The sequence below is a fragment of the Amphiprion ocellaris genome, chromosome 11, assembly GCF_022539595.1.
Source record: "Amphiprion ocellaris isolate individual 3 ecotype Okinawa chromosome 11, ASM2253959v1, whole genome shotgun sequence".
NCBI classification, from domain to species: Eukaryota; Metazoa; Chordata; class Actinopteri; family Pomacentridae; genus Amphiprion; species Amphiprion ocellaris.
Genome location: NC_072776.1, coordinates 36,237,452 through 36,265,137, shown reverse-complemented (window position 1 = coordinate 36,265,137; position 27,686 = coordinate 36,237,452). Strand labels below are relative to the sequence as shown.

The following is a 27,686-nucleotide window of genomic DNA, read 5'->3' as shown; positions in this document are numbered from 1 at the left end:
AACCAGTCCTGGTCTCTGCTGCTCGCCTGAAATGCAAACATGTTGTGAATCGTAGTGTAGAAATGATAAAATCCTGACTTTAACCTGTGATCCTCCATCTCCCTAATCCGTGGTCCCCTTTAATCCAGCTCCATGTGACCTTCCCTCCATCTGAGCCTGTAGCTGTGATGAACTAACGTAGCTCCTCCTCTGCTGTGTTTAACACAAACCTACAAGCAGCAAATGTTCTTCATGACATTGTGGTTGTTCCTCCTCTCCGGCTCGGCCAGGTTTCCATCGCCGGCTCGGCCATCGCCACGCTGCAGAAAGAGTTTTCCTCCTCCGCCACTCGAAAGATCACCAGGTCCGTCAAGTCTCCGAGTCCGTCTCGCTCAGCGGTCGAGACCAGAGAGACGCTGGAGTCCGTCCCGCCGCCTTTCAGAGGCTTTACAGAGACATATCAGAGCGGTTTAGAGTTTGGGACGGTGTACTCGGACAGAATGTATGAGCACTGGGGAGCTCAGGTTTGTAGTCTGTGAGCTGGATGTGAGCAGGACAAGAAAACCTGATGTGGAAATAAACAGCGTTAGACTCAGCAGAAACATTCATGTTGTTAAAGCTGCTGAACCATCAGATCTGATCCTGCCCCCCACATTTAGTTTGACTAAATCACCCCTCTAGTTTCTCAGAAGTCCGGTTTTCTTGCTTTCTGTGAGTCCAGGACTAAACGTCCCTCTAATAAACTCTTTAACGTGCTCGTTGATGCTACTGACCTCCTCATCCTCACCTCTTCATCCATAAAGCCCTCTGTGTCGTCTCCTCTTCATCGCCTGTTCAGCAGAAATTCTAAATCTTGTCGAGGTTTGATTTTAACAGTTGTGTGATTGTGCAGCAGGTGATGGAGGCAGCAACCGTACTGCTTGCAGGTGGCGCTGTGGTCCCGCCCACCCTGGTGTCGGTAAGTACTCCTCACATCCTACAGCAAACCGGCGGTCGACCGAGGTTTCCTGATGCCGCTGTGTTTCCTCTGCAGGGACTGAAGAACACGAATGTAACCGAAGGCGAGTCGGTGACGCTGGAGTGTCAGATCAGTGGCCAGCCCATGCCCATCATCATGTGGTTCAGGGAGGACTACAAGATCGAGAGCTCCATTGACTTCCAGATCAGCTACCAGAGCGGAGTCGCCCGGCTGGTGATCCGCGAGGCGTTCGCCGAAGACAGCGGCCGCTTCACCTGCACCGCCACCAGCGAGGCGGGAACCGTCAGCACCTCCTGCTACCTGCTGGTCCAGGGTCAGTAGGAACACCTGGAAACCACCACACCAACTCTGAGAGTAGTAATAATGTCCAACATGCAGCAGGACTGGACACTGGCTCTATGAAGTCTTCCTTCTCAGATCAGAGTCCTTCTCTGATCTATTTAAAACTTGTTAATCATAAACTCTGGATGTTTAAAATGGTCTCTGTGAATGTTAGACTGATATATGAAGTCAATGTCGTGTTAAGAAATAGGAGTGAAAAATTCAGGCTTTTTTTGTTTAATAGTTGCTGAGATTGTCGTTCAAATAGCCTCAAACCTTCAATGGTTTCCTTACGGTTCCTTCTAACTCAGACTCTCCATCTTTGTCCTTCAGTGTCTGAAGACATCGAGAGCAGGGAGGAGATCGCTGCCCCTGAACAAACTGAAACTGCTCAAGAGAAACTGTGAGTCAATCAGAGAATCATCAAATGTGTGGTGATAAATCGATAATCATTTGTTATTCTGGAGTTGAGGAGCAGCAGTTAGTTCCAGAAAATCCTGAAAACAGATTTGTACTTCCAGAATAACTGAAGAAACCAGAGAGGAGGTGAGCGTGGTGGAGTCCGATACTGTTCCTGCTGCTCCCTTCTTCATCAAGACGCTGACCGTCCAGAAGCTCGTGGAGGGAGGAAGCGTCGTGTTCGAATGTCAGGTTGGAGGAAACCCAAAACCTCACATCATCTGGAAGAAGAGCGGCGTCCCGCTCACCACCGGATACAGGTACCTCCACCGCCATGGTCACAAGTCCTCAGGGTTTATTCTAAAATGATGTGGAAAGCAGGAACATCCGGCTGCTGTTTGTTTTTATAGTGGGTGTAATGCTCACTGCAGCCTGTAGGGGTCGCTGAACATCAGTTAATGCTCTGTTTTCACCTCTGCTGTCTATTAGATATAAAGTAGCCTACAAGAAGGAGACTGGAGAGTGCAGGTTGGAGATCTCCATGACCTTTGCCGATGATGCTGGAGAATACTCCGTCTTTGCCAAGAACCAGCTGGGAGAAGTTTCAGCCTCGGCCAGCCTGCTGGAGGAAGGTATGACAACAAACACCACACCAACACTAACCCATTAAAATAAGATCTAAGAAACGTGAAGTAAACCAGGAGACTCAGTAGAAATAATGAACCAACAAACATCACAGTCCTTCATTAGGATTCAGAGATGAAACGTTGATGTGGTGACGCTAGCTGCTGTGTTCTACCAACAGAGGAATATGAAGCCTACATGAAGAAACAAGAAGCGACCTTTAAGACTGAAGTGACAGCCGTGGTGACGGAGCCCAAAGTGGGAGATGTTCCCCCCGTGGAGACGCTGACCACCACCATCATCTCCGGACAGGTGGGAGCTTCAGGAGTTTGGCACCATACTAGCATGCCATTGGACCTGGATCTTTACACATTTAGTAAACCCATAATGGCAGCGTCAGGATAAATAATGAAGAGTTTAAGTTTTTCACTCTTTAAATGCTTTTGTTCTTTGTTGAGTTCAGTTGATATTGTAATTGAATTTAGTCAAACATCAACAGACGTGATTATTTTGGGGCGTTTGGGTTTGTTGGTTAGTTTCCTGCTTTAGTCTATTGCCAGTCCAGCCTTCAGAGTACCTTTATGTACCTCAAAATGTGCTGTCTTTAACAAAACACTGTTGGAAACAATGCATTTAATCTTTCAGGACCTACTGTGAAACATCACTGAAACATCTGGAATTTTACAAGATGTGACCAAAACGTTCTGAGATTGCTCCTATAAAAATTAAAACCTAATTTCATTTTCCCCCCATTGAAAACTTGTCCAGAATGACCGAACATCTGCAGCTCCTGACCTCCTTCTCTGGTCTCTGAATGGGAACCATGGTAACCACAGACCATCCATCCTCTGGTCACCATGGCGGTCATCACCTAGTCTGATGACTGACAGACTTCACAAACAGTCTCAGAACTTTTTGATTACATTTTGCACTCATGACCATTAGAACATCTCTCTGGTGACTTCTTGGTGATCACTAATAATCAGCTGATTGATCGATCAATTGACAGTCCTATGACGTGTTGTCAATCCTGCAGGAGTTCCATCTGTCTGCCATTGAGCAGAGAATCATCCAGGAGATTGAGAACAAAATCATGACGATAACCTACAAAGAGATAGTGACAGAAGATGGAGAGCTGATGGTGTCTGTCAGCACCACCCAGGCAGAGCAGCCGGCCTTCGACACGCCCGTCAAAAACTACAGGATCATGGCAGGAATGGGCGTCACCTTCCACTGCAAGATGGCCGGAGTGCCACTGCCCAAGGTGAGGAGTCTTTGATGACATTCATGGAGTTTAGAACTACACATTTGAATCCAGAATGGTTTGATGATGACGTTGTACCATCTGGCAGATTGCTTGGTACAAAGACGGCCAGCGCATCAGGGCTGGAGGCCATTACCAGATGGAGATTCTTCAGGATGGACGAGCCAGCCTCCGTCTGCCCGTGGTGCAGCCAGAGGATGAAGGCGTGTACACCGCCTTCGCCACCAACATGAAGGGAAACGCAGTCAGTTCTGGGAAACTCTATGTGGAGCCGTCCGGAGCTGTAACCCCCCAGAGATACACCCCACAGCCGGCAATGCAGAGGATCAGGTAGGAGTTTGCAACGACAGCAGCCAGGACAGAAACAATCAGAGGCACGAGTAGACATTAGAGCAGTTATTGTTCATACTTTTCCCACAATCATGGATTAGTGAAAGGGTTGATGAACCCACAGAGACCTGTCACTGGACAGCTCACTCATTTGGACTGTTGTGGTTCACCCTCACCATGCTTCTAGTTTGTTTTGGTGAGAGTGAAAAAAATCTCCAAAATCAAACAGCGTTAGGGACTAACTGGTTCACAGAACATTTTCCAGAAACACAGCTTTCTTTATTTAACTGTTAAATAGAAAACAGTTTTCTAAGTGAAAACAGACTTTAATTTGAGCTGCTACCAGACGATCTAATGCTTTATTACCTCCACCTTTATGCTGATGACGCTGCCTCCTCTTCAGGTCCACATCTCCTCGTTCTCTGAGCCGCTCACCCGGACGTTCTCCCAGCCGATCTCCCGGACGTTCTCCTGCCCGTCGGCTCGATGAGACGGACGAGGCTCAGCTGGAAAGACTCTACAAACCCGTGTTTGTCATGAAACCTTCCTCATGTAAATGCTCTGAAGGACAAACTGCCAGGTTCGACCTGAAGGTCGTGGGCAGACCGATGCCCGACACCTACTGGTTCCACAACGGTGAGAGGAACATAGATGATGCAGAATAGATTTTAAGGTTCTTCTTTGGTTATAAACCAGAGCTTATCTGCTAATATTCTACCTCCAGGTCTTTTATATCACAGAACAGCTGTTTTAGCTGCTCTATGATCAGGCCTGGTGGATATCAGAGATCTTGTCTTTGAAGTGGCATCTCCAAGGCTGCCTCCTTTTTCAATTGGATGTCCTTCCTACTGACACACTTTTCAATGATGTACTCCTTCATTGGCTTTTTGGTTGCCCTTAGTGTTCTCAATGTATTCACACTTATTTTCTTTGAGTAATTGATTTTACAAATCATTATCCTGTTCTGCCTTGTGTTTATGTTGTTTTTTTTCTTTATTGCACATATTCTATAATATGAATTTATTAGATTTTAATGTGAGATCTTAATTAAGGCTGTTCTTAAAGATTAGTTGATGTGAGAACAATCCAGATTCATTGTTTTCTCAGGACAACAAGTGGTTAGCGACTACACCCATAAGATCGTGGTTAAAGAGGACGGTACTCAGTCCCTGATCACCGCCCCGGCTCTGCCACCAGACTCTGGAGAATGGACCGTTGTGGCTCAGAACCGAGCCGGACGATCTTCCCTCTCGGTCACTCTCACTGTCGATGGTGAGATTCAACATCTCCTGTGTAGTTTTTGTGATCTATGGGGCATCTCTTGTAGAAGAAGATACTTATGATACTTGAATCTTTATCTTTTTTAGCTAAAGAGACCTTGGTGCGTCCACAGTTCACTGAGAAGCTGAAGAACATCAGTGTGAAGCAGGGAACTCTGGTAGAACTGGCTGTCAAAGCCATCGGAAACCCGCTGCCGGATATCGTCTGGCTGAAAAACAGCGACATCATCACCCCTCACAAGCACCCAAACATCAAGTACGCCTCGCATCAGCAGCATTTATGACTTACATCACTGGTACTCAAACAGCTGACAGTAAAACCACAACACTGTTGGAGTTCTTGTTTATTTATACAGTGAAGGTTCAGCTGCAACTACATGAGCTTGTAGCTGCTGCACATGTTGTTCATAGTTTTCTTTAATCCCGTTGGAGAACGTAATAATGTCACTACTTTTTTGTTCATTTCCTTAGTCAGATACATAAAGGCTAAAGCTAAGCCATAAGGCTAAATCCTGTTTCTGTAAGGATTCAAGCGATGCATAAAAATATTCTCCTATGTGAAAAGAAAAAGAACAAATAGGAGACGAAGCAATCATATGCCACTTTTCCACTGCAGACACTTAACAGCCATTTTAGGGCACCTTTGTTGGTGTTTGGAAAAAAGTACATATCCCAGGGTCTGTACTTTTTATGGGCAGTTCCTCTAAATATTTGCATCAACTTGTGCCTGAACAGAGTTCTTACAGTGGAATATTACCTCTAGACGTACCACTCAGGTGACATCCAGTCAGTTTGCTTGACCTCCTGAGCAGGAAACGCCCTCATTTTATATCAAAATCTGATTTTTACATTGTCAACATTCTGATAATGTTTAAAAATCTAGTATTTTTCTTTAGAATAAAAGAGTTCCTCACAGCTAGGGAAAGTTTTTTGTAAGTTTTCAATGTTAAAGTTATTCTAATGTGGAAAATCTCCCATACCAGGATTGAAGGAACCAGAGGAGAAGCCAAATTCCAGATTCCCTCAGCAGCTGGCTCAGACAGCGCCTGGTACACCGCTACAGCCATCAACAAGGCCGGCAGAGACACCACCCGCTGCAGAGTCAACGTGGAGGTGGAGTATTTTGAGCCTGAGCCAGAGAGGAAACTCATTATCCCCAAAGGAACCTACAAAGCTAAAGAGATTGCCCCTCCAGAAGTGGAGCCTCTTCATCTGCGATATGGTCAGGAGCAGTGGGAGGAGGGCGACCTCTACGACAAAGAGAAGCAACAGAAACCACAGTTCAAGAAAAAGCTGACCTCCGTCCGCATGAAGCGCTTCAGTCCGGCTCATTTCGAGTGCAGACTGACTCCTATTGGTGACCCCACCATGGTGGTGGAGTGGCTGCATGACGGCAAACCTCTGGCCGCCGCCAACAGGCTGCGCATGGTCAATGAATTTGGCTACTGCAGTCTGGACTATGAAGTCGCTTACGCCAGAGACAGCGGCGTCATCACCTGCAGAGCTACCAACAAGTATGGAGTCGACCAGACCTCGGCCACCCTGATCGTCAAGGATGAGAAGGGACTTGTTGAGGAAACTCAGCTCCCTGAAGGCAGGAAGGGAACATACAGGATGGATGAGATGGAGCGCATGGCTCATGAAGGTGGACCATATGGAGTCACTGCTGAAGAAGACACTGAGAAAATGAAGCCAGATATTGTCCTTCTCCCTGAACCAGTCAGCGTTTTGGAGGGCGACACAGCACGATTCCGCTGCAGAGTGACCGGTTATCCAGCACCGAAGGTCAATTGGTACCTGAACGGACAACTGATCCGCAAAAGCAAGAGATACAGACTTAGATATGATGGTATTTACTATCTGGAGATCATTGAAATCAAATCCTATGATGCCGGAGAGGTCAAAGTAGTGGCAGACAACAACCTGGGCTCAGCTGAGCACATTGTGAAGCTGGAGATTCAGCAGAAGGAGGACTTCAGGACTCACCTGCGCCGAGCCCCTGAGGCTAAGGCCGCTGAGGCTGCACCTGAACCCGGAAAAACACCTTTTGAGGTGGTGAAGGTGGAGAAACTTGCAGAGGACTCTCAGCTGAAAGAGGTGGTCAAGCTAAAGAAGGCACAGAGGATTGTCCACGAGAAGGCCACAGAGGAGACGGAGGAGCTGAGGAGCAAGTTCAAACGCAGGACAGAGGAAGGCTACTATGAGTCCATCACCGCCGTGGAGCTCAAGTCTCGCAAGAGGGACGACTCCTATGAAGATCTGCTGAAGAAGACTAAGGAAGACTTGCTTCATCATGCCAAGGAGAAGGAAGAGGCTGAGAAGAAGAAGGAGGAGGAACGCCGCAAAGTCACAGCTAAACCCCTGAAACCAGAGAGAATCAAGCTGTCAGCCAGCATGGAAGCACCGAAGATCCTGGAACGCATCACCAGCCAGACAGTTGCCCAGGGCGAAGAAGTTAAGTTCAGAGTCAGAGTCATCGGCAGACCAGACCCGGAGTGCCAATGGTTCAAGAACGGTGTTCAGCTGGAGAAGTCCGACCGTGTTTACTGGTACTGGCCTGAGGACCATGTATGTGAACTGGTGATCAAAAACGTCGTGGCAGAGGACTCAGCTAGCATCATGGTTAAAGCCTCCAGCAAAGCCGGAGAGACTTCCAGCCACGCCTTCCTGCTGGTCCAAGGTAACACATCTCTGGATTTAATAATAGGTAACTAAATGTGGAACTGTATATTTTCTAATGAGGATTTTCTTGTCATTTCTGCAGCAAAGCAAGTCATCACCTTCACACAGAAGCTGGAGGACGTCAATGCCAAGGAGAAGGACACCATGGCTACCTTTGAATGTGAAACCAATGAGCCTTTTGTGAAGGTCAAATGGTTGATGAACAACATGGAGATCTTCTCTGGAGACAAATACAGGATGCACTCAGACAGAAAGGTCCACTTCCTGTCTGTGCTGGTGATTGGCATGAAAGATGATGCAGAATATTCGTGCGTGGTTGTCGAGGATGAGAACATCAGGACGAGTGCTAAGCTTGCTGTTGAAGGTAGGTTTGGTTTGTGTTCACAGAATACCCCAAATGTAATCTTAGTGTCGATGACTTTATAAGTTGAGTAAGTGAAAAAAATTCCAAGGAAAACTATTAACATTGCACTACATACCTTTTAGATCTGCTTCTGTAGATTTAACCAGTGTTTTTGCTGCATGCTGGTTGAGCTGTATTCTTACTTTTAGTATTAGCTGCAGTGAAAACTTTAAACATCAGTTCAAAACTAAGGAAGCTGCTTTCTTCACTTGCGTTATTATTGGTAACAAACTGGGTCACCAAGGGAGCGTTTCCATTTCTTATTCAGAAAATTGGAAAATGGACTTTTTAGGTCTTAAATTGATAGAACCAGTCAGAAAGCATAAAACACCATGAAGCGTATAAAGAGACAACATATTTTGTCGGTATGTCGAACTGTAAGTATGTGATTGATTAGAACCACAGTTGCTGATGTTCCATATGTTTTGTGTGATCAACAGGAGCTCCTCTGGAGATCCTGAAGCAGCTGGAGAGCACTGAGGTGCCTGAGACGTACTCTGGAGAGTTTGAATGTGTCGTGTCTCGTGAGGATGCTGAAGGCAGCTGGTTCTTTGGAGAGAAGCTGATTTCTCCAAGCAGTAAATATGTCATATCTTCCCGCCGTGGAAGACACACCCTGTCTGTGAAAGACGTCAAGAAGGAAGACCAAGGAAAATACACCTTCAAAGTGGGCGAGTTCAAGACCAGCGCCTCACTGAAGATGAAGTGTGAGTTATGGAAGTTCTATAAGTTATGCAGTGAGCTTGGAGATTCTAGTTTGGTACCAAGAAAGACAAGAAACATGTCCATTTCACAAGCTTTCTTGTAGCACCAAAAGGCTCTAGGAACATCTGAATTGTTATGTTTCATGTAATGGTCTGTAAAGAAGACTGCAGCCTCTAAGCAGCAGTACCCTGACTTAGTTTTGGTTGCACACAGTGCTGAACATGTTTGTCCTCATGTTTCAGTGCGTCCGGTGACCCTGATGCAGCCTTTGACCGACCTGACAGTCTGCGAGGGTGACATCGCTCAGCTTGAGGTCAAGTTCTCCCAGGAGAATGTTGAAGGAACCTGGATGAAGAACGGGCAGCTTGTCACAGCCTCAAACCGTGTGCACATCGTCATTGACAAACAAATCCACAAACTCCTGATCGAAGATACCAGCAAGGATGACTTTGGCATGTACTCCTTTGTGGTTCCCGCTCAGGAGATCTCAACCTCTGCTAAGCTGGTCATTCAGAGTAGGTCACTTCAGATGCATGACTTTTTCAATTTGCTTAGCTCCCAAATAAAATGTCACTAACAAAACCTTTTATCTCTGTTGCAGCTATTGGTATCCTGATCCCGCTGAAGGACACCAGTGCCATTGAGGGCACCAAGGCTGTCCTGGAGGCCAAGATCTCCGCTCAGGACATCAGCTCCGTCAAATGGTACCACAACGACAAACTGATAACACCCAGCGAACGAATCCAGACGGTGGCTAAAGGAGCAAAACAGCGCCTGGTCTTCAATAGGACCTTCGCCTCTGATGAAGGACACTACAAGCTGGTTGTTGGACGGGTCGACACCACCTGCAAGTTCAGTATTCAGAGTAAGTTGTAGTCAAACACTGAGGTGAAAAACCTGTAATACATGTATTACTCGTATGTGAAGAAGGAAATTAGCTGAGAGACAAATCTCTTGATTTACCAGTCGATCTAACCCTCACCTGTGGTCATCAACTTTTGGTAGTAATCGAAGGAATCAGAGGCAAGAAATTAGTTTCCTCCGCAGGGTATCTGAGCTCAGTCTTAGAGATCAGGGGAGGAGCTCAGAGCAGAGTTGCTGATCTACATGTGAAAAACGTCCAGCTGAGGTGGTTTAACATCTGAGTAGGATCCCCCTGATTAACTTCTTTTAGGGGTTTTCAGCTGGCAGGAGACCCAGAACACTCCTATAAACCTGAAACCCAACACAAAGCAGTTCCTATGAAGCCAGAGAGTTCAATCAACAGTCAATGACCCAAAACTTCCTGAGTTGAACTGAAAATGACCTGAACATCACACTGCATCAGTTACACTTGATATAAACCTACACTGATCTTCTCCAACCATAAACAGAACTGATACAGTCCCATCTGCTGGACACTTTCATTATCACACTTCCTATGGCCCAGATAAAAATAATGTTTGTGGTTGTTTATTTGGGTTGATGTAAATATGAAAAGAGGCTAGCCAACCATCAGTTCCTTGTCAGTTTCAGTGTTAACCTTCGTTCTGTCTCCACAGCCGTCCAGATTGTGATGCCAATGAAGGACAAGGAGTGTTCAGAGTCGGAGAACGTCACCTTCGAGGTTGTGGTGTCTCACCCCGGCATTGATGCCTTCTGGACCTTCAAGAGGCAGCCGCTCAAAGCCGGCACCAATCACAAGATGGAGTCCAAGAACAAGCACCACACCCTGACGGTTATGAATGCAATGAAGGATGAAGAGGGCGAGTACATGTTTGCCGCTGGTGAGAAGATGTGCACTGCCACACTCACCGTAACAGGTACGCCAAAGATTTAACACCTCACAACTCTCAGACATAATTTCTGTCACCGAGCACTAAATGGCTGTCTTCTGCCACCAGGTGGCGCCATCAAGAGACCCCTGCGTGATCTGGTGGTAGCTGACTCCCAGACCGCCGTACTGGAATGCGAAGTTGCCAACCCATCTGCACAAGGCAAGTGGCTGAAGGACGGCCAGCCGATCGACTACAGCGACAACGTGGTGAGTGAGGTGGACGGCCCCGCGAGACGTCTGGTCATCGTCATCACCAAAGGCACCGACATCGGAGAGTACACCTACCAGGTCGCCACCTCCAAGACCTCCGCCACCCTGAAGGTCGAGGGTAGGTCCAGGTTTTACTGTGGAAACAGACACAACCTGTTTGAAGTCCTGATGGCCAAATCTTATTTGTGTCAAAAGACACTGAAACTGAACTTTGTGTCTTTAATAATATTGAATTACATATCAAGTTATTCATGTCAGTCAATGTTTTCTCATGATAACAAATCTACTGAAGAGCTGAAGAAATCCTTTGATGTTTTTTTGATTGTCCACACTGTTGTAGCTTAAACAGCTAAACCTGACATTAAAAACTAAACCATCGACCTTCAACAGATTTGTTAAGTAGCATGCTAGCATAGAAGGTTCAGTTGACTGGTCTTAGATCTGTCATTGTACTGAACACATAACAGAAACATGTCCTTTTTCTCAACCAGATCGGGCCAGGATGGCTAACCAGAATATTTCCCACAATGTTGGAGAACTTTTTCAAATTACCAAATGAAAAATATACTTTTAACAAATATCCATGTGGCCCGGTAGCAAACAGCTAGCCGCTAAGTATCTGATCATGCTAACAGAACTAATCATGATCGTTGTCTCCACAGCTGTGAAGGTGAAGAAGACCTTGAAGAACCTGAATGTAGTCCAGACTCAGGAAGCTGTGTTCAGCCTGGAGCTGACTCACGAGAATGTGAGGGGAGCGCAGTGGATCAAGAACGGGATTGAGATCCAGCCCAGCGATAAATACGAAATCAGCATCGAAGGCACGGTCCACACCTTGAAGATCAAGAACTGTACCACACAGGACGAGTCTGTTTACTCCTTCAAACTGGGAAAGCTGTCAGCAAACGCCAGACTGAATGTGGAGAGTAAGTAACCACAGATCTTCTAATAAAACACAACAGAGTTGTAGAAAATACTAATAATTCCTGAGCAACACTGGACCCACAGATTCCTAAAAACATTTCCTGACCGTGGTCAAATTTTCCCACAGCCATCAAGATCCTGAAGAAGCCAAAGGATGTGACGTCGTTGCTGGGTGCTACAGCTGTATTTGAAGTTGGCCTCTCTGAGGACGACATTCCGGTGAAATGGATGTTCAAAAACACCGAGCTGAGGCCCAGTGAGCACTACAGGATCCTCTCTGAGAAGAAGACCCACAAACTGATCGTCCAAGACGTGGACAACAGCAAAGAGGGCGAGTACACCGCCATCGTGGGCCACCTGCAGTGCAGTGCTCGCCTCCTTGTCGAGTGTAAGTGTTAGCATCCTGCAAATCATACACAACACCTGCTGTGTTTGGGATCTGACCTTCCCTCTTTATGTTTTCCCCTCAGCTCTGAGAGTCACCAGACCTCTGAAGAGCGTGGAGGTTCCAGAGACTCAGGTGGCCACGCTGGAGTGTGAAGTGTCTCACTTCAACGTGCTGTCCACCTGGCTGAAAAACGGCGTGGAGATCGAGATGAGCGAGAAGTTCAGGATCGTAGTTCAGGGAAAACTGCACCAGTTGAAGATCATGAACACCAGCAGGGATGACTCTGCAGAGTACACCTTCGTCTGCGGGAACGACCGAGTGTCTGCGACCGTCACCGTCAGCCGTAAGACGCTATCACTGACCACAACCCAGACCTTTAGATATTATTATTATTATTATTATTATTATTATTATTATTATTATTATTATTATTATTATTATTATTATTATTATTATTATTATGGATTCTGTTGGCTTTTCACATTTAAACTACAAACTTAGAATGTCTTTTAGTAACTTTCTTTTTGAAAACACACCTTAGTCTAAATGAGGGTGCTTGACCGCAATGAGTCCCTTCATTTGTCATATAATTTAGAAATCTAAACCGTTAAGGAGTATGTTACCTTTCCACACTCAGAGAATTGTACATGCCAAATTCATTTTACAGTATTTATATTATCTGATTAAATCTGAGCAGATTGTGACACAAACCAAATTCCCAACTTCTGAAACACCTCAACTTATTAATTAATATGCAGAGTAAAGTTTTACTGACATATGAAACAGCTTTATTTAGGTTGTTATGTTTTAGGGGTACATTAAGAACAAGTTAAAGCTAGTGGTTTTTAAAATACAGCTCCATCACCTGACAGATTCAGTGAACTAACCGTCTGTTTGGCTGTTTCCCAGGTATTATGATCACAACGATGCTGCAGAATGTGAACGCTCAGGAAAAAGACACTGTCACGTTTGAGGTGAATGTCAACTATGAGAGCATCACCTACAAATGGCTGAAGAACGGCGTGGAGATCCGGTCCACTGACAGATGCCAGGCTCGCTGCAAACAGCTCACTCACACTCTGAGCATCAGGAACGTTCACTTTGGAGACAGCGCCGAGTACACCTTCACGGCCGGTTCTGCAGTTACCACAGCCAAGCTCTTCGTTGAGTGTAAGATGTCTTTCAACTCTGTTTTGGGTCTCCACCAATGCTAGATAATATCAGCACTGTATTCTAATTCACTCAACCAGTAGTCTGTCTGGTCTGTGAGAATAGAACCAGATGAAAGCAGTTTAGAACCAACTCCCTGACCACTTTAAAGAGCACCAGGACCTTCAGGAAGACTTCTAAGACTTCCCCAATGACAAATAGAATATTCTAGTAACAACAATAACCTCATCAGTGACAACTAGAACCTCCCCAGTGACATATATAATGTTCCACTAACAACAAGAACATCTCTAACAACTGCTAGAACAGCTTATGAGCCCTGAAACCTTTGCTGTGACCATTTATGGGGCTCCTAGCACTTCTTCAAGGACTTCCTGATTCTCCCTAAGTGACCAATCAGACTTCTTTAATGGCCATTCAATGACAGTTACTTTCTTCCTACCCTTAGAGCGTCCTAGTTGGCATCTAGAACCTCCCCAGTAGCTACTAGAACCTAACCATTATTGGAGAACCTCAGCATTGAGTACTAAAAATGTTCAGAAGTAATAAATTACACCTAAAACAATAACTAGAACCTTGTCAAGAAAACCCCTCTTACAACTATTAGATATCAGATACCCTAGAACCTCTTAAAGGACTTCTAGAACTTCCTACATAACCACTGAAATCCCTAGCAGGATCCCCTGAGCATCCGAAGGGACATAAAGGACCTTCTCACTGACTACGAGATACGGGATATACCCTAGACCAGTGGTTCTTAACCTGAGTTCGATCGAACCCTAGGGGTTCGGTGAGTCAGTCTCAGGGGTTCGACGGAGGTCAAGATTCGTGATGACATGCCCTGCTTGGCCATCACTGGCTGCAGGTGATCACGCTACATTGCTTGGCCAAATCTGTGCTGCAGGGAATTTGGTGTGCTCAGTAGTTGACTTGTGACTGTCCCGATGGTACGTTGTGGGATTTCTTTCTTAATATTTTAATCCATACTAACTATGTTGAGCAAAAAATGAAAGTGGTGGGACGAATATGTACAACATGGATTCAGATGTATAACGGAATGTGATGGGAGTCAGAGTCCTATCTGCATGATTTGCAATGCCACATTAAGCAATTCTAGTCTAGCACCGGCAAAACTAAAGGAACACTTCCTTAAGCTGCATGGAGATGGGGAATACAAGAACACAAGTGATGTTAATGCAGGGTTCATTTTGTGCACCAGTAAAACATATAACTATGTCTTGAATTTGAAAAAAATCATATTTTATTTTTCAATAAAGAAGGGTTCGGTGAATGCGCATATGAAACTGGTGGGGTTCAGTACCTCCAACAAGGTTAAGAACCACTGCCCTAGACCCTCCTAAAGGACTTTCTGGACACTGGGTTGTTGTTTGGGATTTGGTTCCTTGTTGAGGTCAAACTTACCGATCGATTGGATTGGTTGGATTTATTCAGTTAATTTCTCCCTGTGTTCCCCTGCAGCTCGCGTGGTTGAATTCACCAAACAGCTGAAGGACCTGAAGATCACTGAGAAGAAAAGGGCCACTTTTGAGTGTGAGGTTTCTGAACCGAACATCCAGGTGATGTGGATGAAGGATGGTCAGGAGCTGGAGATGTCCGACAGGTAGAGCAGCTTGCATTCCGGTGTATTTTAGCCGATGTTACCGACATGGTGATGATGGTGTACTTTACCTTCTCCGTGTCCTGCAGGTACAAAATGACCTCAGATAAATTTGTGCACCGCCTCGTTCTGCCCTCGGTCCGCCTCTCTGACGGTGGTGAATACACCGCTGTGGCCGGGTCGAGCATGTCCAAGGGCCAGCTGGGAGTTGAGGGACGAGACGTGAAGATCTCAGAACCTGCCAGCAGGGACATCACGGTGAGCTCATGGAGTTACCTACACACAAATGCAGCTGTGACCCACCAGGACTCTCAGGATATCCAATAATGCTCTGTTCATTCATGCATTAGTAGGACTGGAAGTTAACTACCACTGAGAAGACACACTGGGATGAAAGTAAACATCCTAATAGGTTCCTTCTGGTATTTTCTTTCTAATCAGGAACTGATTTTAGTGAGAATTCTAAAAGGAATCCTGGAATCTCCAATTCTGTTATTCAGTCCCACCAATCTGTTTTTGCAGGTTGTTGAGAAACATAGAGCAAACTTTGAGTTTGAGGTGAACGAGGATGATGTTGAAGGTCGCTGGATGAGGAACGGAGTGGAGATCCAGCTCTCAGTGGAGGAGAGGTTCAGCTACGTCACCATCAGGAAGCTGCACCGCCTCACCATTTCCGAGACCTACAGGAGCGACGCTGGCGAGTACACCTTCTTAGCCGGCAAGAACAGGAGCACCATGAACCTTCATGTCAGACGTAAGAGCTCCAAGCTTTACTTCTACTGCTGTAAAAACTAACCTCCCAAAGTACTGTATTTAGAACCTCCTAAATTACTAGCAGAACTATCTTAAAAACCGCTGCCCTGGAGCCTCAGTAACCTTCCCAGTGACCTGTAGGACAATTTTAGAAGACCTAGAACCTCTACTGTAACTACTAACCACTGTGGGAGAACATCCCTAGTATGTACTCGAAGATAACTAGAACCTCCTCGGTTACCACTATAACCTTTGTTCGGAGCCTTAGTCTAACCATTTTTAGGAACCCTAGAACCTCTTCAGTGGGGACGTTCTAGAGCTCCTTTAGCAGGTTAGACCAGATTCTAACAGCTATCCTGTGGAAGCTTTTTAGTGACCACTAGAAGCTTTTTTAGAAGCTGTGGGTTCTCGGGCTCCTTAAAAGAGTCTGGTAAATCTAACCATTGTTGTGGAATCCTGCAGTTGGTTGTGGGGAACCCTGAGTAACGGTCTTGTTGTTCCTCAGTGCCGGAGCCTCCTCAGATTGTCCGCCACATGCAGCCCCAGACGGCGCTGTCGGGCAGGTCGGTTCGGTTCTCGGCGCAGGTGAGTGGCATCCCCCTGCCTCAGGTGTCCTGGTATAAAGACTCCCAGGCTCTGTCCACCAGCTACAAGTGCAAGTTCCTCCACGACGGAGAGGAACATACGCTGCTGCTGCTGGAGGTCTTCCCCGAAGACGCCGCCATCTACAGCTGCGAGGCCAAGAACGACTACGGAGAGGCGACAAGCTCCGCCCCTCTCACAGTGGAAGGTGTGTTTGGTCATTTAACAGATGCTGGAATCTGATTTATTTGTGACTTTTCAGCTGATACGTTTCTAATTATTAGTAATCAAGGAGATCGATTAGCAATGTTTTGAACTTATATATGAGCTACAGTGAGTTTGGATTTAATATCTTTTGAATGGACAGCAGTATTGATGGTTCTAACAGGGTCAGTCCACCATCTGACCTCCTCAGTCAGCTGATCTTTTATCTACAGTAACTTTAGTATATTTCATGAAGCCGTGGTAAGCGTTCCCTTCATTTGGCTTCAGTTTTTGTTAGAGCTCAGATGTGTTTCTCCTCCTAAATGTCATGGTTCTATCTGCTGGGCTGATGAAATTCTGAAAAAGTCCATTAAAAAGTGATAAATCTGGACCCACCTCTATGGACTTCAAGGATCTGGAATTTCTTTTTAAGTGAGACCAGACTGCAAGCAGGAAAGGAGAACATCCCCTGGAGAAAGTTCTAGAGTAGACCTACCGACAGCTGTAGAAAGTTCTAGAGTAGACCTACCGACAACTGGACAAAGTTCTAGAGTAGACCTACCGACAACTGTAGAAAGTTCTAGAGTAGACCTACCGACAACCGGAGAAAGTTCTAGAGTAGACCTACCGACAACCGGAGAAAGTTCTAGAGTAGACCTACCGACAACCGGAGAAAGTTCTAGAGTAGACCTACCGACAACCGGAGAAAGTTCTAGAGTAGACCTACCGACAACTGTAGAAAGTTCTAGAGTAGACCTACCCACAACCAGAAAAAGTTCTAGAGTAGACCTACTGACAACTGGAGAAAGTTCTAGAGTAGACCTACTGACAACTGTACAGTTCAGTCCTCTATGGACTTCAAGGACCTGGAACTCGAAATATTCACCGTATGAAAGTAGAACTCTCTCTCTTTTTTTGCACCGAATTTGAGTTTTTGTTGCAATTTCACCTGTTTTTTTGGTAATTTTGTTACTTTTTGTGGACGATTTTGGAACCTTTTGTGGTGAGTTTCCGTATTTTTCCTGGCATATTTGAACCTTTCAGTGTAGTATTGGCTCTTTTTGTGGTAATTTTGGCCATTTTTGTGGTTATTTTGCATGTTTTTCTGTGCCAAATTTGAGTTTTTGTCACAGTTTCACCTGTTTTGTGGTAATTTTGGTCCTTTTCATGGTAAATGTGGCCATTTTTGTGGTGATTTTCCATGCCATTGCTGGCATATTTGAATTTTTCAGGGTAATTTTGGCTCTTGTTGGGGTAAGTTTTTTGTGCCAAATGTGCCAATTTCACCTGTTTTGTAATTTTGATATTTTTTGTGGTAATTTTAGTACTTTTTGTGATTTTGAGTGTTTTTTCTGGCATATTTGAGTCTTTCGGGGCAGTTTTGGCTCTTATTGGGGTGATTTTTGTTTTAGCTTTCCAGTTTTTTCAAGTTGTTTTAGTGCTAGGTTTTCACGAGAACTCAGATGTGTTTTTCCTCCTAAAATGTCATGTGTCTAGAAATGTGTGTGGAAATATTCCCAGTATGAAGGTAGAACTCTGATCATTAATAAAATTACTGGAGATGAAGAACCAGATGTTCTGAGGAGATCAGAGGGGAACTTTCTCAGTTTATTTTCTATGAATGACAGTACCACATTTACATCAGACTATTGTTTGTTTGGTGAACCACTAGTTTGACAGAAACCAGTCTTCACACTGATGATGTTTCTTCTTCCAGTTCCTGAGGTGGTTGAAGCCGTCCGGATCTCTCCTCCGGTCCTTATGAGCCCCATGCGTGATGTTCTGGTCTCAGAGGGAAACCAGGCCCAGTTCCAGTGCAGCATCTCTGGGGAAGGTAGAGACCACAGCTCCCTTTAAAAACAGATTTTTCTGTCCAGAACTTCCAGACATTGTGGTTAGTGCTGTTTGTCTCAGGTGATGCTGACTAACCAACGCTGTGTCTCCAGATGTGCAGATTTCTTGGTTCTGTAATGACAGAGAGGTCAGGCAGTCAGACATCTTCAGGATGTCTCATTATGGTGAAACCTGCCAGCTGGACATTTCCAGAGTCCTCCCGAGCCATGAAGGAGAGTACTCATGTGTTGCCACAAACTCGGCAGGAATGGTCACATGTGCTGCCTCTCTGAATATCGACGGTGAGTCCTGTAGACGTCCAGATGAACTGTTGCCTGAATCCCTGCATGTTCCTCACAGGGCTGCTCTGATTCCTAACCCACACTGAAAATCCTGCTTTTAAAACTCTTGTTAGCCGCTGAGCTAACGGGAGTTAACCAGCAGTCACTGGTCAGAGCATCCCTGTTTGTTAGGGCGGTGTGTGCAGACAGGTGTGTCACACTTCACTCACCTGTCAAATATAAACCAAGCATCTGTTGGTGCACAGAGACTGTTCCTGAGCCAACAGAGAGCTGCATGGTGTCAGATAGTGGCAGATAGCATCGCTGCTGCACGGAAAAACAAAACCCAAACAAAGAAATGGTGAAAATCTGCAGCAGTGATGCCAGAAACAAGACATTAAATAGCAGAGGAATACTGTAATGTTCAAAACTGTGATAATAGCAGCAAATATCTATAAAATAATATCTGGAGCTGATTTAAATTCAGTTAAGGGGCGTCATTTTACAGTCACACAGTGTGAAAGAACAGATTTCTAAACAGATTTCTGATTTGGGCTGTTTTTAACAGACGCGTAAATTCATACTTCTTCTGTACTCGATATGTTCTGTCAGATAACAGCATGTTGTTAAAAGAACTTTGTGTTAAAAACTTTAACTTGTGGTTGCACAAAGTCAGATGATGTTTATCTGAAATACAAAAAGACGTTTAGCTGATAACAAGTTGATGCCTGAGCAGTTTGTAGGTTCATTTACTTTACCTGGAATCAGTTAAAACAATAAGAATACTGATAATTAGAAATAATGAACTGGATTAATGGGTCAGTTAAGACCTGAGCTAATTTGTAAGTAGATCTTTGGTTAATATTACCAAGCATGTCGCATTGCAGTGATAAAACAGCTCATTCTGAACCTACATGCTCACTATAATAATGTTATACAGCTGAATTCATGTTTTCTTCTCAAACTAAACTTATTTAAAAACAAAAATTAGACTAAAATGTTCAGATAGACAACGTTATTGATTTTAGTTTGTATAGCCAAAGCTATTAAAAATCAAACAACTAAAACACATTTCTACCAAAAGACTAAAACGGAAAGTTAAAACTGCTGGAGAATATTTTCCAGCTTCTTCATCGTGTTGAAACACTTGGACTGACCGGAGCATGAAGAAGTGTTTGATCCTCACTGGAAGCTTCGTCCTCCAGGTTTCTCTTTGCATGAATCTTCTCTTCCACAAACAGTCTTAACAGTCTCCCTGCGAGACGAGATCTTTATTTCAGAGAATGCAGCATGGTCAGAACACAGCAGCTTTCCAGGTTCCTCTCACTCCAGCACGGATGTAATCTAAAGCTGTTTTACTTTGAGTTTTGGCTCCGGTCAAGCTTGCATGATTGACAGCGGAAACCAGCCAGTGTCGCTCCCTCACTGATAATGACTGATCCTCAACGCTCCACCTCCACTGCTCGACTCAACAAGCTGTGACACAAGTAACCTGGAGAAGTCACCAGAATGATGTGTTGACCTAATTCTTCTACTCTTTCTTATTGCCCAGATGAGAAAGCCTTAGCTAGTGTGTCGACCGCTGGGGCTGAGACTAAAGTAATTCAGAGCCTGGAGGCTCAGACGGAGAGCTTCAGCTCTCTGTTGGTGGGACAAACCTGCCACAGTGTTGAGTTTACTGAGACGGTCTCTGAGAGTTCCTCTGTGTCATGGAGGACGTTTGAGATTCAGATGGAAAGCTCTGAGAGCAGCTTTGATTTCAAACTCTCGGCCAGCCCCGAGCTGCTAATGGAAATGAGCGACGTCCGGGTGAAAAGCGGCGAAATGGCCGAGTTCAGCTGCTCGTTCAACGGGCAGCCCTTCACCGCCGTGGTCTGGGATCACAACGGCCAGAACCTGGCGGACACAGAGCGGGTGAGGAGCTCTCAGAGCGGGGCTGTGTTGTCACTGGTTATCCAGGGTGTTGGTGTGGCGGACCAGGGCCGGTACCGCTGCACCGCCACCAACCAACACGGCCAGAACAGCTGCTCCGCCCAGCTCACTGTTGAAGGTGGTTAATCTTTCTTTTTTTACTAGTCTGTCTCTCCATCTGGTCCATCCCACCTCCTGCTCCTCCCGCTTCGTCCCCCACGATTTAATATTTCCTCTGTAACCTGTTAAGATGTAATAGAATAACAATCTTTATAGCTAGTTTATCCTCTTTCTGCTGTTTCCAGCTTCGCCTTGCTAACCTCATCATCCATCCTACTAACTGTTTAGTGTTTAGACTCTCAGCCTTATACTCTCTGACCCCTAATTACTCTCCCTAACTTTATTCTTACCCAGCTAAAGAAGCGAATGTCAAAGCAGAAACCCCCATCCCTACCGATTCTGTGCGTAAAGTGTCTCAGGCAGACAGGGAGACCCCTAGAGATCCCCCCGACCAAGACAAGCCAGAGGTGGTGGAGAAGCCAGGGCCATTGCCTCCATCTTCCCAGAGACCTCACAGCCTCATCAGCCAGCTGTACTTCCCCGACGTCCTGCCTCACGACAAGCAACTCTCAGACGGCCCAGAGTTCCTGATCAAACTCCCCCCTCAGCTTCTGGTCCGAAGCCGAGGCAGCAGCTCCCTGTATTGCGTTATGAAGGGGCTCCCCGCTGCGTTTGTCATTTGGCTTTACAACCGGTTGAATATTGAGGATTCGGTGTCTTACTCTCTGAAACATGACGGCCCCCTGTGCTGTAGAAATGTTAAAATGGGACCCGGACAAGGGGGCTCTTACACTTGCAAAAATGTGAGCTCAGCCATCGATGCTGAGCGCAGCACAGTGACGAAAGGTTGGCATCTGCATGCTTTGGTCCTTCTGCTCGCTCGGGCTTTGTTCCATCACACTGCTTTCCACCCACACAGCCAGCAGAGACACACTTCTTCACAGGGCGACACCATGTCTTCTACAAGACTTTAACCACTGAGATTAAAACAGAGATAAAGAGAGGGACACTCACACCACTGAGCTTATTCCACAAAGCCAAAGGTGCTGCACACTCAGAGGCCAAAGGAAGCATGCATTGTACCAGTTAAAGAAACCAAAGATGATCTGGATGCACGAGCTGCCACTGATTCTAATGCCTCACAGCAGGTCTGGAGTGTTTCTAATCTGTAAGCATCTGTGTCTTTACAGTAACTACTGTGGAGGAGGAACCTGTGATTGAGGTGAAGGAGGAAGTGAAAGGTAAATATGGTTTCATGTAGAACAGTTTTTAATGTTGATTTCCTTACAAAGCAGATGTTTGTATTGTTTGGTTTTCAGGTCTGGCTGGTAAGAATTACATTTTCCCAAATTACCCTGAACGCTGCAAACGTTTTACTAAATGTACAAAAAGTTCTTATCAAAGTAAGTTTGACAAAACTTACGGTGGACAGCAGCAGGGATGTCCTGATCAAGAATTTTGTTTTTTGTTGATCCAGACCATTTTCAGCAATAACACACATGAAGTATTGTAGATTAGCCCCTTGCTGTTTAACACTGTAGTGACCAAAGGAGGCATCACAGTTCATGGTGGCAATCAGAGAGCATTGTGGGAGTTTAGCTAGTAAAGGGGCACCATGACAAAGTCTTGTGTGAGGCTTAATCAGGTGCATGTCTGTATAAAATTGGGATCAATTAGGACCTTGTTCACCTGTCACATATTTAACAGGTGCCTTAGTGTCCACTTAATTTCCAGCAACGTCAGCAGATGCCCAGAAAAAAGGATGAATATTAAGTAAATTCTTCACATTTACAGCACATCTGTGATGGCTGACCTAAAGGAACAGACTTTGGTTCATGCTGGTACCAATGAGCCAAAAATCGTCTTGGTCTGCCACGATTCTGATCTAAGGATTCTGGTCTAAGGATCCTGGTCTAACGACACTGATCTGAGGATCCCGATATCAGGATCCTTTGATCCTGATATCGGGATCTCAGATCAGGATCCTTAGACCCATTAGATCAGGATCCTGATATCGGAATCCTGATCTAAGGAGTCTAATATAAGGATTCTGATCTAAGGGGTCTGATCTAAAGATCCCGATGTCAAGATCCTAATCTAAGGATCCTTAGATCAGGATCGGGTCCGGGACATCCCTGGACAGCAGTAGCACTAAGTGTTAAGTACTTAATTTGTTGAAAACATAAATAACACTATGTTGGTTTTATCTCCAGTTCTGATGTTCTGTTCTGGCTGCAGCTGACTGTTCAGTGGTTGGAGAGTGTTTCTCATTTAACTCTATTATTCCACTCAGCCTTCTCTAGCTCCACCATCACAGTGGAAGAGGAAACCCAGGAGTCATACTACACCGGCCTAAAGTTACCAGACAAAACCAGAACACTTGAACTCAAGCCAGAGTCCAAACGCTTCTCGAGCACTTTAGAGAGGAAAAAAGAAAAACCCGTTTTCCTCAGCGAACTTTCTCCAGCAGCTGTGACTGTCGGAGAAACCGCCATGTTTACCGTCAGAGTGTCCGCTTTCCCGAAGCCCATGGTTCGGTGGTTCCACAACGGGCAGAGCATCACGAGTTCATCCATTTACACATTCATTCATGAACTAGATGAGTATAGTCTGGTAATTAACAGGGTTCGTAGGGATTGTGAGGGAGAGTACTCCTGTACAGTCAGCAACAGATTCGGCCAGTCGACCTGCACTTCCTACCTGCATGTTCAGGTGAGGGAGCCTGAGCAGGAGGATGCTGGGAGAACATTAGCAGCACCAACTGGCAAGCCCCCAGAATTCATTAAAACTATAGAGTGTCTTCAGCTGTCAGAGGGAGGTGACGGTTTCTTCAGGTACGTCGTGACCGGAGATCCTCTCCCCGAGGTTCAGTGGCTCAAAGGCAGCTTCCACATTCAGTCGAGTGGGTTCTGTTTCACTGTGAACAACCCAGACGGTTCAGGCTTCATTAACCTTAAGAGTGTCAAACAAGAACACAGCGGCGTCTACACCTGTAAGGCCTCCAACCAGTATGGGGAAGCCTCGTGTACCGCAGAGCTGCTGGTGTTCAGGGTGAAAGCTCAGGAAGAGCAAACACTAGTACAGAAAAGTTTGAAGATATTTATGACAGAGCAAACCACAGAGTCCAGATCACACCGGGAAAGAACCCGATCTGATCAGATGATTTACACCATTAGCACTGAAGACCATCAGATTATTCCCAGTGAAGAGGTGGGAACCCTCAGAGAGCTGGATATCTCTGCTGCCACGCTTCATCGAGAGCAACTCACCCACCAGGCGGCAGTGCTACAGGCCCATGAGATCCAGGAGAGGGTTTCCCTGGCTCCCAGCCACCCTCCTCATGTTTCTGCTGTTCCTGTGAAACAACTTCACATGGCCACTTTCTTATCTTCAATCCAGGAGAGACAGAAGATCACCGAGCAGCACTCTGAGCGAATCCTCAGCCCCGAAGTCGTAGCACTGGAGTTATCTAAAGAGCAGCTGTCCAGGCTCCTGTCAGCTACATCAGAGGAGGTCCTTCCTCTGGCCATTGTCAGAGCCGAGGCTTTAACCGACCGGACGCCTGAACACGTTCAGACTCTGGCTGAGTCCAGGCAGCTCGTTAGCAGCCACCAAGTGGAATCTGCTCTGCCCATCCTCAATGAAACCTCAGGCGTTGTGCACCGACCTGAGGAGGAGAAGAGCTTCAGAGTCACAGAGGGGGTTAAGATCTTATACTCGGCTCAGTCTGCAGGGCAGCTGCAGCTCACAGAAGGACACTCTGAGCCTCTGCAGGCTTTAGATGAAGCCTTCATACCCCTGATTGAAAAAGAGCAACCTAAAGCAGTGGTAGCACCAGTGAGTCAGACTAGAGTAACTTTATCCAAGGAGAAGGAATTTGAAATACAAAGACCAGAGCAGGAGAGCATCACCCCGTGCAAAGACGTGGTGTTTAAGTCAGCTATGAGTAGTGAAGAGAAGTATGAGCTCCAGGCTGAACAGGAAGGACTGGTGCCACCTTTAGCTTCTTCTATGAATCTGCAGCCTCAGAATGAAGGAGAGCGACTCCTGAACCTGCAGGTTATCAGCAGTCAGGAGGTCTTACAGTCTGAGGGAAGGTTCAGCAGCGAGAAGCCTTCTGCAGAACATGCTGAGATGAGAAAGAGTCCCACTCTGCTGCATTCAGTGATTCTAGAGGACCAGAGGACGGCGGTTTGTGAGGCAACTTCAGAGTTCACAGCAAAGACCAATGCCACCTCTGTTCAGCCGGAGAAAGAGCTACCACAACCAAAACACCTTCAGTCCATCCATTCTGTGTCCATTTTACCAAAGGAAGGTCTCCTGACAATCACTAAACCTGACCAGCAGGTGGCAGCACAGAAACAGGAGAAGGCTAGAACGTATGCAGCGACGTCTGAGGAGAGGAGGGAGATCACTGCGGATTATCACAAGGATCTCGATGTGTCTGTGGTCGGTGTGGAGGCACAGCTTCGAACTGAGTCCAGGCCTCCGAACATCCTGACTGTGTCCTCTCAGCCCATCCAGCTCCCGAAGGAGACGCCTTTTGTGACCAATGACAAGCAGCATCGAGCTTTAGTCCAGAGAGAGGACTACTGGAACATCATGCATTCTCTGAACATCACAGACACTCAGACTCTGGAGGAGGGCCACACCACCAGCCTGAAAACTGCTGAAAAATTCAAGTCTGAGATTAAAACTGAGCCCAAGATCCCCAAAAAGCCAGTTTTCATTGAAGAGAAGGCAACTGCCACTGAAAGCTGCAAAATCTTAGAAGCTGCTGAGCAGGACTTTGCTGTCCAGATCGAGGAGGGTCAGTCGGTCCGACAGTCGGTGCTGCTAGAAGAAAAGAGGGTGATTATGGGAGAGCGGTCTAATGAAATACTTAAATCTGAGGGTTCGATTGTCAGTGTGAAGACACAGCCTAAAGGAGTTCTGTTTGTCCACGAGTCTCGGGATGTTCAGACTCTACCTAAAGAACTCAATTTTGTCATTAACATGCCAAAACCTTCCGGTCTGAATGTTCGACGTCAGCTCAGAGACGCCCTCCAGTCGGCCGTGGCCAGCGACCAGCCGGTGTTACTGGCTGACGTTGTTGGAAGGCTGGAGGCGGTGGAGGTGCAGGAAGTGAAGGTCCAGAGAGAACTCCGACGGGCCACAAATACATACCTGATCACCTCACCAGGTGCCCCCCTGGAGATCATGCTGTGTTTTGAAGGTGAATATCCTCAGACAGCTGACCTCAGGTCTGAACTCCAGGTAGCTCTACATGCAATGGTTTTCCAGGAGCAGCAGAGTCTCACTTCAGAGCAACCAGGCACCATGCAGATCGGCAAGCCTCAGAAAGTGCAGGTGAGCTCAGTGCCATCCAAAGAGGTTCTGTCGTCTGTGGTGGACACTGTGATGGTGGCAGAGAGTGCAGTCGGGTTTCCTCCTGCTGCATCTCAGTCTGCAGCCGTCAAAACTGAAGCCAGGGCTTCGTTCCACAGCGCCACAGTTCAGGGTCGGACTGAGATCCAAGAGTCCAGACAGGTCAGGTCAGAGAGGAACGCCATCACCACTGTAGTTGTAGGTCCCGTTGAACACATAGAGGTCCACAGAGAAACCAGAGAGGAGTATCTGTCAGAGGCAATCATGATCAGCGAGTCCTGCGACAGTCTGGCTGATTATCCAGTTGTAGTTGAGTCTCTGGAGCATGTTTGCGCTGAGGAAAATGGCAGGGCTGTTTTTACTGCCACCATAAAGTACGTCTCCAAAGTTCACTGGTTCTTCAACGGTCAGTTGGTGAAATCTGGCAAAGAGTTCAAGTGTTCTAAAGACCACGACACATACACACTGGTTATCCACAAAGTTGTAAAGGAGAGACATCAAGGAGAATATGTCTGTGAGGCTGAGAATGAAGCTGGCAAGATTACGACATCTTCAAGACTCACGGTGGTCTCAAGAGGTTTGATGATGGACAGTTCTTTGATATCACCATCAACTAACTTCACACATCAGTGAAATTCAAACTCTGTTGTCTGCAAACCTCAACCAGAATCAAAATGTAATGAAGGAATGAAACTGAAAACAAAAGGCTTTGGATCAAAGCCAAACTAGATTTGATGGTTTGAGGTTTTCACCAGACAGCAGTGACATCTTCACGTCTGAGCTCATCCTCTACAAACACATCACTCTAATGTTCATTCCTCTCCAAGGAACCACCTCTGACTCCATATCTGTAGACATTCCTCATTCCTGCTCCATTCTTCTTTGCATGCTTTCTCTCCTTCTCTTGTCACAGAATCATCACATCTTCAACCCAAACCTAATACATCTTTCCTCCTCCAGTCATCAAGGATAACTCTGTGCGTCACTTTCCATCCCAGGTTCACCACATCTCCACCTCCAGAGCAACCTTTTCTTGTTTTTATTTCCACCCCCTCTGTGTATTCACTCTGTCCTGTTGTCTCTGCAGTGAAACCTGTGTTCAGGCACAGAATTGTTCCGGTGGAGATCAACATTGGCAGCATGGCCAAGTTTGACTGTGAGACTGAGGATGCTCCAAACGTGAGCTTCAAGTGGTTCAAAGATGGACACCCCATCAAGGAGGGTGATAAGTACCGGATCATCAGCCGCTTCAGCACCTCCTCCCTGGAGGTCCTGAGCCCATCCAAGGACGACAGCGGTGAATACACCTGCAAGGCATCCAATCAGCATGGCAGCGATGAATGCTCCGCCTCCCTCAGTGTCACAGGTTAGAGCGATGCATGTTTCCTTCTTCTCTGCTGGTTGTGTTTGGAGCTGACCTTCTTTAAGGCGTCAGATCATCTTGGTTCCTTTGGATGGACGCTGGTTTCTTGTGAATAGATTTTATTTTTTACACTTTCTTGCCCCGCCGGTTTAATTTGTCTCATTGGCAGGTTTTGGTAAAGGTGAACTATCTGGGGTTAACACACATTCACTAATGTGTTTCTCTTTTTCTGAATCCTTG

At 46.1% G+C, this 27,686-nt stretch overlaps 1 protein-coding gene across 1 annotated transcript in view; it reads left to right on the top strand.

The window, feature by feature from the left end:
• The window catches only part of ttn.1 (titin, tandem duplicate 1), a 198,399-nt gene that overhangs the window by 11,579 nt on the left and 159,134 nt on the right, over positions 1-27,686 (top strand). The window contains exons 10-42 of the mRNA XM_055015241.1: positions 270-503; positions 872-937; positions 1,013-1,271; positions 1,613-1,682; positions 1,801-1,998; positions 2,168-2,310; positions 2,484-2,614; positions 3,339-3,566; positions 3,655-3,896; positions 4,300-4,532; positions 5,004-5,168; positions 5,264-5,432; positions 6,160-7,856; positions 7,941-8,222; positions 8,702-8,968; positions 9,209-9,481; positions 9,568-9,831; positions 10,508-10,768; positions 10,850-11,110; positions 11,655-11,918; positions 12,044-12,304; positions 12,387-12,647; positions 13,214-13,474; positions 14,954-15,095; positions 15,182-15,350; positions 15,615-15,846; positions 16,351-16,635; positions 18,349-18,465; positions 18,578-18,766; positions 20,298-20,795; positions 21,071-21,562; positions 21,907-21,957; positions 27,171-27,449. Coding sequence (XP_054871216.1) covers positions 270-503; positions 872-937; positions 1,013-1,271; positions 1,613-1,682; positions 1,801-1,998; positions 2,168-2,310; positions 2,484-2,614; positions 3,339-3,566; positions 3,655-3,896; positions 4,300-4,532; positions 5,004-5,168; positions 5,264-5,432; positions 6,160-7,856; positions 7,941-8,222; positions 8,702-8,968; positions 9,209-9,481; positions 9,568-9,831; positions 10,508-10,768; positions 10,850-11,110; positions 11,655-11,918; positions 12,044-12,304; positions 12,387-12,647; positions 13,214-13,474; positions 14,954-15,095; positions 15,182-15,350; positions 15,615-15,846; positions 16,351-16,635; positions 18,349-18,465; positions 18,578-18,766; positions 20,298-20,795; positions 21,071-21,562; positions 21,907-21,957; positions 27,171-27,449 — 8,944 coding nt within the window. The remainder of the gene's footprint in view (positions 1-269; positions 504-871; positions 938-1,012; positions 1,272-1,612; positions 1,683-1,800; positions 1,999-2,167; positions 2,311-2,483; positions 2,615-3,338; positions 3,567-3,654; positions 3,897-4,299; positions 4,533-5,003; positions 5,169-5,263; positions 5,433-6,159; positions 7,857-7,940; positions 8,223-8,701; positions 8,969-9,208; positions 9,482-9,567; positions 9,832-10,507; positions 10,769-10,849; positions 11,111-11,654; positions 11,919-12,043; positions 12,305-12,386; positions 12,648-13,213; positions 13,475-14,953; positions 15,096-15,181; positions 15,351-15,614; positions 15,847-16,350; positions 16,636-18,348; positions 18,466-18,577; positions 18,767-20,297; positions 20,796-21,070; positions 21,563-21,906; positions 21,958-27,170; positions 27,450-27,686) is intronic.